Here is a 10,055-nt window from a genome sequence, read left to right as displayed (position 1 = left end):
ATTCCTGCTTTACACAGGGAATATAGTGAGCCAAATAGTCACTGTTCATACTGAGCACTTCCTGTGTGCCAGGCTCTGCTTAGAACTGGGCTGCACGGGAGCAGAACAGAGCCTCTGCCCTTGAAGGGCACATTTTATGGAAAGACTTGTTAATGGTTCACTACCTTGGTTCACAGTGTGGGAAGCCGAGGGCTAAATAGAGCACCCATGGAAGACGCTGGGCCTGCCCAGATTGTCCAGCCTTTTTTACATTAAAACACTATAAAAACATTAATTAGCATTTCCATTTTTGTCCTGGAGTTTATATTACTTCCTGTGTTGAGTAGATTATTCTTAAGCTTTGGCCTTGAAAAAATGCTCTTCCCTCCTCTTAGTAAGTCCATTGTAATATTAGTTCAAATAATTCCATTCTTTGTAATTTTGATGAATTTATATTCTTAAACTCACACACGTCAGCTTTATAGGTAGTCATACCTAGTTAGATATATATTCTGTATATGTAATTTATTCCTTAATATTCCTTAATAAAATATAAGACTTTATATACTTTATGAAACATTAAAGACTGATAATTCTTTATCTTATAAAAAGATAATTCTTTTCAAGTTAATGTATTTTGCTTGAATAAACTTGATAAAATCCATTCTTACCACAGATTTTAAATGAGAGTTTCCCACATTCCTCATTCTGTGTTAATGTGTTTTTTCCCCAAACAACATATGACTTGTGAGGGAGATAAGCTAAACATGTATGCACACACACTTTCTATGAAGGTTCTTCAAAAGTTAATGGGAAATGCATGTTATAAAAAAAACCCAAAACATATGAATTTCAAAATGTTTTGAACCAAGATAAACTTTCATTCTATACTTCGTGGAACTTTTTGAAGTTCCCTCATACAAAGTAAAGCTGAGTATAAGTTAAATACCATGAAGAAAGTATAACTATAGCTCCAGAGGCGTTGAGAGAAGGGACAGATCACTTCTGATATGGAAGAGCTAGAAAGACTTTAAGTAGTAGCCCATTATCTGCATTGTTAATTTAACATAGCTAGTGAGCACTTTCTATGGGCCGGATTCCTTTTTTTAGGCACAGGTGATATACCGGAAAACAAATCAGACCAAATTTATCCTTTATAATCTTATGAGACAAGACAGGCAAAATATAAATATTTGAGTTGGATAAATTCTATTGGGGGAAAGGGTGAGAGGGTGAACCAGAGTAGAAGACATATGCTATTTCTCATAAAGTGGGAAAGGAAGAGAACCCTGAGGGAACATTTATTCAGATTACTGGAAGAGAGAGAAGTCATATGGATATTTGGGTGAAGAATATCCTATGCAGATTAAAGAGTAAGAAGAGAAAGAAGAGGTCTGAGCATAGCAGGGAGCCTCTTGGCTAGAGCAGAGTGCATGAGAGCAAAGTAGGAATGAGTATCGAGAGGTGCCTAGGGACCAGATAACATAGGACCTTGTAGGTCTTGGAAAAACTTGCTCTTAACTCAAGATAGGAAGAAACTGGTGGGTGTTACGTAGAGGTAGGGCATAACATGAATGCTGTTTAGGAAAGCTCTTGCTGGCTACGGTCTTGAGAATACAACCCCAATTTCAGCCAGCCCTGATTGTGGGCACATGCATAAACCTGGTATTTAAGGGGGATTCTGGGACACAAGACCAAAACCTTCCCATGTGGGTCCAGTGTGTGCCCCCCTAGATATATTGACAGCATAGAGTGACAGGATTTACTGATGGGGTCAGTTACGAGGTATGAGAGGAAAAGAGGCATCTGGGATGATTCCATGATGAATTGAGATCTAATGTCTAGAAGGATGGAGTTGGCTTTACTGACATGAGGAAGATGGAAGATGAGCAGGTTGTGGAGTGAGCAATCATGTTTTTAGTCTGTGAAAAGTTAAGTTCAAATGCCTGTTAAGACTTGCAAATGAAGAATGATTATTAAGTGATATATTCTTACCCAGAATTTAGTCTACCAGGAATACTGAGAAATGAGTAGCCTTTAAAAGGCTCATAATCTGCTGAAAGCCCCTTGGACTGCAGGGATCAGTTGAGGAAAGGCCTTCCCAAGAGATAAGAGCTGATGGGTCTCTGATCTAGGGTGCTGGTAATAGAAATGGAAAGAAAGAGACACTGAATAATGACTTAATAACTGCTTGAAAATGGGGAGAAGAGAGAAACAAAGGTGAAAAATGCTTCTAAGGTTTCAAATGTTGGTGATTGGAGGGAGGGCAGATTACACCATTACCAGCTACAAGAGGAAAGGCAGGTTTAGGGGATAAGACTGAATTCGACTCCATTGCCAATAATCATGTGTGCAATGAGTTACAGTTTACAGAATCCTTTCTAGCTGGTGTTTCAATTAGTTCTTTTACAATTAAGGTAACTAGAGAATATCTATGCAGAAATGTTTATTCAATAGGCATTTGGAAATGAGTCAAGGGAGGGAAGGACTGATCCTAAACTGTAGATTTGGGAGTCATTTGCATATGGATGTTTTAATTGAATTCCTGAGCTAGCTAAGGGAGAAGTGTGTTATTAAAGAAAATGTAATGGCAAAATCTTGAGGAAGGCAAAGTTTAGGTGCCCAAGAAAATGATAGATTGTGACTTACCTTAGAAGAAGGATAGTTACAAGGGAATAAAATCAGAAGTACAGTAGATGTTTTGGAGATTGGTAGGAGAGAGCATTTTGGGTACTTGCCTTCAAACACTTTCTATATCTCATTCCTACCTGCTCCTCCATATTGAGATCTTATGTCTACCTTTCAGGGAGGCCATCTCCAATCTCCCTTTACCCTCTGGTGCAGTTTACCAATGCCTCTTTTTTTTTTTTTAAACTCTTTTTTATTAAAATTTTTAATTTACATTCAATCACTGTACACCATTACAGCATACAAAATGAGACTTTCCATCCAGAATACACTGTATATTGGCTCACTCAGACACATCAACATACGTGTTATCGTCAACAAATAATTTTTCATTTCTTATTTCCTGTACATTTTGCTTTTGGTCTCATCTGTGATTCCCTATCTCTCACCCTCTCCCACCTCCCACCCTCCTCTCACTCTGTCTCTGGTATCTATGGTTGCTTTCTATGCCTTCTCCCCACCCCCACATTTTGTTGATTCAGTAAAGATCTTAATTAATCTAAGTAGTTTGAATAGCAAGCACAGCTGATATATACATATCCATGAATACAAGTCTGACTTTAGGCATAAACCTCAGTGAGTAGAATGAACATACTATAAAGTAGCACCTAGCTGGGGCAGTCATCAAATAGGATTTTTTTTTTTCTCTTTTTTTGAGTTTTTTTTTTTTTTAAGCTGTAGGGTGAGGGCGCTTGCCAGAAAGACAAAGAGAGACAGAGAGACAGAAAGCGAGAAATCACCCCCACAAGGGGGATGGCCACACCGCAATCCCTTCTCCTCCGTTCTCCTCTCAGGATCTTGGGCACGCACGCACACGTGCCCGGTGTGAGTTTAAGCCACCAGGTCCAAGACTCGAACCGCGGTCAACTACATGGGAGTCCAATGACATAGCCATTATGCTAACTGCTGGTCCCCAAATAGGTATTTTTAATGCATTTTTTCTTTAATTTCAAGAAAAAGTGTTAGGTTTTTTTTCCTGAAACTTTTTAAAAAAACTTAATTAATTTACATTCATTCCCTACGCATCGTCACAGCATACAAAATGTGATTACCCATCCAGAATATACTGCATAGTGGCTTAATCATGCATGTTATCATCAAAAATTTTCCATTTCTAGTTTCATATATATATTTATGTGTGTGTGTGTGTGTGTGTGTGTGTGTGTGTGTATTTTTTCTTTTTACCCCTATTTTTGACCCTCTGTCCTTTCCCACCCTCTTCTCACACTATCTCTGGTGTTTACAGTTGTCTTCCATTCTTCCCCCCGCCCTCCACACTCCACATTGTATTCATCACACAATTTCTTAAATAATCTAACTACTTTCAATAGTGAGTTCAGCTGGTCATTTCAAGAAAAGAAGTTTTAACTTAAATCAAAGAAATCCTAAGGAACTTTGCTTAAAATTTAAAGCCAGGAAACAGGTTAGGATTCTGTTCACATGGTAGGTACATGAACCTGTGGACATCTCAAGACAGAACACAAATCTTTAAAACCAGACAACAAAGTCTAGAAGAAAATCAGCATTGTTTTAGTCAAAAGTCATAAAATTCTATTTCACCAATTCAGTCTCATGTACTTTATCTTCTGTTGTTGCTCGATTTTTCCCAATTAAATTCTGGGATATAATATTCAGCTCCAGACTTGTCCCTATGATTAAGATGGTCATTGTCTTAGTTTTTGAACTCTTATTTTTGTGTGTCTGTATTTAATTTTCCTGATATAGCTCTCCCTTGAGAACTTCTTAGAGATCTGGTCTGGTGCTAGTAAATTCTTTCAGGTTTTGTTTATCTGAGAACGTTCTTGTCTTTTCTTCCCATATGAAAGATAACCTTGCCAGGTACAGTATTCTTGGTTGAAATTACTTTTCCCTTAACACTCTGAACTCACATTGTTTCCGATGAGAGATCAGCTGTTATCCTGATGGGATATCCTTTGTAGGTAACTTGATGTTTTTCTCTTGCCAATCTTAATATCTTGTCTTTGTCTGTGGCTTTGGTCAGTCTGGCTATAATGTGTCTTGGAGAAGATCTTCTTGGGTTGATTCTATTTGGGGTCCTTTGTATTTCTTGGGACTGGATCTTTGGGTGCCTCTCTAGATTTGGAAGTTTTCTTGCAGGATTTCATGGAATAGATTATCAATGCCCTTATGAGTCTCTTTGCCTTCTGGGATACCAATTATCCAGATGTTTGGACGGTTGATGGTATCTAGTATTTCTCGTATATTATTCTCATTTTTTGGGCCATTTTCTCAGTCTTTGTGGTGGATTTTTCTAGGCCAGCAATTTTCTCTTCTATGCCAGAGATTATATTTTCTGTATGATCTAATCTGCTTTTAATACTTTCAAGGGAGATTTTTGACTTCCTGTATTATAGCCTTTATTTTTAACAGGTCCATTTGATTCTTTTTTAAAGTGTGTAATTCCTCTTTTAAATCTTGCTAGAATCTCTTCACCTCCTAGAATTCATCAGCTCCTTTCTCCTGCCTCTTCTGCAGTTCATTGTCTCTCTTCACTTCCATCTCATTTAGTTTTACCATTATGAATATTCTAAATTTTTTATCAGACATTTTCATAATTTCCATTGAACTGTCTGTGGATGAAGAGGAGTTATTCTTTTCCCTGGGAGGAGAGATATTTTCTTGCTTTCCCATATTTCTTGTGGTCCTGCGGTGATTTCCAGTCATCTGATGGATGGTGTGTTTCTTCCTAATTCTTGAAGTTCATTCTGAACATTCAGGAGCATGCAGAAAGAGGTGATCTGTAATCTCTTTGCCATTCTGTTGTGATCCCTTTGTGCAGCAGATTCAGTAGATATTGAGGAATATGTTAACCCTAATAGTATTTGGATGTTTGGCTATAGTTCCCATAGATCCGTCACTCAGTTTTGTGGCTGGAGGCTGAATTATCAGTTGCAAATCATTTCTCTTTTTTCCCTGAAATCACCAGTTCTCAAGAGCCATGAAGAGTCGTCTTCTCCCAACCCCTCTTATGTGCTTAGAGATGGCAGACCTGTACCAGTGTCCAATACCACACTCTCTTTAGAGATTTCTTCTATAGATTGAGCCCTTACAGAGTTATACCTTGGTACATCGTCATCAAGGTGTTACAAGTTGAATATGTGAAAGCTGCCTTAATTTGGGGAAAAAGAAGAAGAGAAGGGATATAGAAGTGGTTATGATAGACTGTTAGAAGCTACCTGTAGTAGTGCTTTGAGAACAAGCCCAATGCTATAGTGGGGCAGATCTTACAGATTCTTTGAGAAGCAGCAGCACATTTATTCAGGGTATTAAACTTGAGGAGAAAATATCAGGTAATCATTAAATTATTTAGTAAGTACTCAGAAAAGACAGCCAAACCTTAAAAGATTATCTTTGGTGGAGATAGAAGACTAAAGACAGACAATTCTAGTGACTAATGAAAACATTAGGGAAAAAATGATTCTTTTATACATTAGTCCCTTCCAAATATGAATATTGGATTTTCTTTAGACTTGTGCAGGGCCATTTTAGCCATATCATGAAAAAAAATGCACACAAGTTGAGTGTAAGGCTCTTGTTTCTGCGTTTTGGAAAAACACCATTTATCTCCATAGTACTTTTTCTGTGATACTATCACTGAAGAGTCTAGGTAGTACAGCCAAAATTTAGGTGGAATTTCCAAGTATAAGGCCAACCTTGCAGTTTTAACCTTACGTCTGGTCATACGAACCTTGGTAACTGTGGGTATTTTTCTTGTAGGAGCAAGTCCATGAGCGATGTCAGTGCAGAGGATGTTCAAAACTTGCGTCAGCTACGTTATGAGGAGATGCAGAAAATAAAATCACAATTAAAAGAACAAGATCAGAAATGGCAGGATGTAAGTATTCTTCTGGCTTGGCAGAAGGGAGGGTATATTTGACTTTTCTTTGGTTCTCTTATAACAAAGTCAATATACTTAAGAGACAGCTCTTTGCCATTACAGTATTCGGTTCTGAGGGAAACATGACCAACTTCCCTTACAAAGATTTCTCCTTTCGAACTTTTTGGCCTGTTAACTGTTGCCTGTATTAAAGGCCATTGTGAAAAAAATGGGTTCTTATCTTCTCATATGATCTGTGAGTTCTCAGAAATGTGAAGCTGCATCCTTGCAGTGTAGTTAACTTATTTACTTGTTTGGGTGGTTGAATTTGGGGTCAGGAAGTTAGTTGTTTATGATAGAAAAAGACCTTGTTTAAGGTTTAGGGAGAGGAGAGGCCAGGGCTCTAGCACAGATCTTGGTGTTAATAGGGAGAAATGAAAAGGACTCTTAATTAAGGAAGTTTGGGGAAAAATATAAAAAATATAACCCCCTTTGGCTGAGGATATCATTGTTTAATATGAATTAAAATGAGATATCTCTCAGAGGTCACATCTATCTAGATGTTTACAATGGATACAGACTTGATCTTTAGTTTTGATCGTACAGAACAAGACTTGACTTTTTGTTCTTTTTTTTTTTTTTTTTTCCTTTGCAATAGGGTACATGTGCAAGAGAAAAAGAGGGAAAGGGGAGGAGAGAGAGAATAAGAAATCATCCCCCTCAGGGGCTGGCCAGGCTGAAATTCGTTCTCCTTTAGTCTCCTCTCAGGATTTTAGGCATGCATGCACATTTGCGTGGCATGATTTCCATGCTACCAGGTCTGGGACTTGAACTGGGGAGTTGGAGGGATCCAGAGCCATAACCTTCACACCACCTGCTGGCCCAGCCTTGAATTCTTTGTTTTAATAGTGTGATTGTTATAAACTGAAAGGATGTAAATATTCACAATAAATACACTATACATAATGAACCCAGAAATTTTTTAGAGCAACTTTCTCGTAAGACAATTGAGTGGTAGCATGAACAACAGGGCCAGAGACAGTAAATCTTAATTTTCAGAGGAATTATATTCTGTAGAATGAATGGGGAAGCCTGCCTGGGCTACATTTCCAAATTCTAGTGCCTTTTTTCATTGACAACTCAATTTAATTATTGTGAAACTAATTTGGTATCACTTTGACAAAATAAATGGTGATTTTTAGGGGGAGGGGGATATGAGAAAATAAGGATCGAGGGGCTTATTCATTAGGTTAAGTCACGTGAAAATTCATACCAGTTATCCTTTAAGACTAAATACACACTGCTTTTGTTTTTTTCTGGAAATAGTAGTGACCCTGCGTGCTCCCAATGGGTATAAGCCAAACTCACTTCTCATGTGCTGGGGGTGAATTTGATTTTGATTGAGAACTTGAACATGCCTTTTTGGACTGAAATGCCCATGGCAGTCCTTAGCATAGTGACTCTATTTTGGAGACATAGAAGTTTAAACCTTCCAACATGTCTTCAACCCCTGGGTGCCAGAACCAGCTCGGTTGCTATGGGTAATTGGTTAATCGCCTTAGGGTCTCCATGTAGCTTAGACTTAGATTCCTGGGGACCTAAGTCCCTAGGAACTCAGATTCCCTAGGCACCAGCTGTTGACTCTTTGCTGTAAGATCTTCCTTATTGCCCTGTCCTGCGTGACCTTTGCCTTCTTTGAAATCACACATTTGAGTCTTACCTCCTGGAGCCTTTTCAGACTCTTCCCTTCCTGAGGTGGGACTGTTCATTCTCTCTTTGGGACCCCTGCTCTCCCTCGCAATCTGATCACACTCTTTTCTGAACTAGTATTCACACCTCTGTGCCTCTCTCCTAGCCTGAGTGTTCCTTGTGGGGAACCACATCTTACTCGTCTGTGTGTTTACAGTGCCCAGCCCAGGCCTGGCCCTAAAGCTAGGACTGAGCTTGTGTTTGTTAAATAAAACATGGACCGTGCATACACTTCGCCATTAAAATCGTGTTTCTGTTTCAGTTTTACTAGTGAGACATGTCCTTTCATGTAACAGCCAGGTTTTGGAGTGAGATGAAAATGAATTTGAAACAGTTTCTGATCTATCTAACTGGCACCTAATTATAAGCATTTAGCATTCTTTGTGAAATGGGCAATGAGGCAGACACTTTCTGGGAAAACACAAATGAGGTCTATCTTAATAGGTCAGGCGTCTCAGACAGATACATGAGATAAAGGCTTGGTACAGAAACGCTGGCTATAAAAAGCAAAATTAGGGCACCTTGGCACCAAGTGGGGGTGAACAGTTTCAGTGATGTAATAGGATCCTCTGGTGCTCTCTAGCTAGACAGGGTAGGCAGAAATTCAGGTATGGCTATGCTGATGTGATTTTCCTGTCAGGACCTTGCAAAATGGAAAGATCGTAGGAAAAGTCATACTTCGGATCTGCAAAAGAAAAAAGAAGAAAGGGAGGAAATTGAAAAGCAGGCACTTGAGAAGTCTGAAAGAAGCTCTAAGACGTTTAAGGAAATGCTGCAGGACAGGTAATAAGGCTGAATGCATCTCATGGTTAGAACTATTTTGTAAGTAGAGGATGATATGAATATTCTCCAATGGTAAGCTTTAATCAACTAGGCAATTAAACAGTCAGGATTTTACATTGCAGTGAAAATACAAAGTAGTGCTGCCATCGTGGCTTTGGCTAACAAAAACATGGGTGGTTAAAGTGAGTGTGTGCCAGCCTTTGTTTCCATTGTACACTGACATGCAGAATTGGATGGTGCTGGCTATATTCAGTGTAGAAAATAGGCTACTTTTTACACTCCTAACGTGGATTTAGGAACGGAATGGTCAAATAACATTAGCTCTGGCTTTTAACTAAATTGTGTAAACTATAAATTCTCTTTTATGTTTTAGTGGTGCAATGCAAATTATAGTTTAAAGGAAGTCTATATAAACTTAAATGTGTGAATTGATTATTCTTTGAATTGCAGGATAAAGGTCAAATTTAAATATTCCTGCAAACCAGTTACTATGTGAAACCTTAAGATATTTGCAGGTCAGAGAGAAGGCAAATATGCTTTAAAGAATATGTCAAGAAGGAAATATGCGGTCTGGAGAATTAAACAAAAGCTCCTTTGTGTCATAAGAGCCGATGATAAACACTGTTTCATTCACTAAAATGTAACATAGTTAGCTTGAGAGCAGGTACTCACTAAGTATTAAAAAGGATATTTCATCAACTTCTCTATAAGTATGAATGGTGACTCGTAATCTATAATAATTGTCAACTGTATGGAATCATACTAACTTGATTTTCAGAAAAGCCTGAATTTTCTGTGGCCTTTCACTTTTACTAAATTATTATGCATTTTGTACAGGGGAAAAAACCCTCACAGTGCTATTAAGTAATCCACAGTTTTGGAAAGTTCATACTCGTTTTTCAGCCAATTATATTTATAGTGTTTCAATAATCTTGAGAAGCTGGCATGTGGCGTGGTGGTTTAAGGTGCTGGATTCCCACATGGCCGGCAGTGGTTTGAGTCCCGGACCTAACAACTC

General features: G+C 38.4%; 1 protein-coding gene across 7 annotated transcripts in view; it reads left to right on the top strand.

Moving 5' to 3' along the window:
* The window catches only part of LMO7 (LIM domain 7), a 271,459-nt gene that overhangs the window by 220,002 nt on the left and 41,402 nt on the right, over positions 1-10,055 (top strand). For all 7 annotated transcript variants that reach the window (XM_006139963.2, XM_006139965.2, XM_006139964.2 and 4 more), the window contains 2 exons: positions 6,406-6,523; positions 8,895-9,037. In XM_006139963.2, coding sequence (XP_006140025.1) covers positions 6,406-6,523; positions 8,895-9,037 — 261 coding nt within the window. The remainder of the gene's footprint in view (positions 1-6,405; positions 6,524-8,894; positions 9,038-10,055) is intronic.

This window comes from Tupaia chinensis, unplaced genomic scaffold (genome assembly GCF_000334495.1).
Source record: "Tupaia chinensis unplaced genomic scaffold, TupChi_1.0 Scaffold000013_1, whole genome shotgun sequence".
NCBI classification, from domain to species: Eukaryota; Metazoa; Chordata; class Mammalia; order Scandentia; family Tupaiidae; genus Tupaia; species Tupaia belangeri.
The sequence above is the reverse complement of the archived record's forward strand: the minus strand, read 5'-3'. Positions and strand labels throughout refer to the sequence as shown.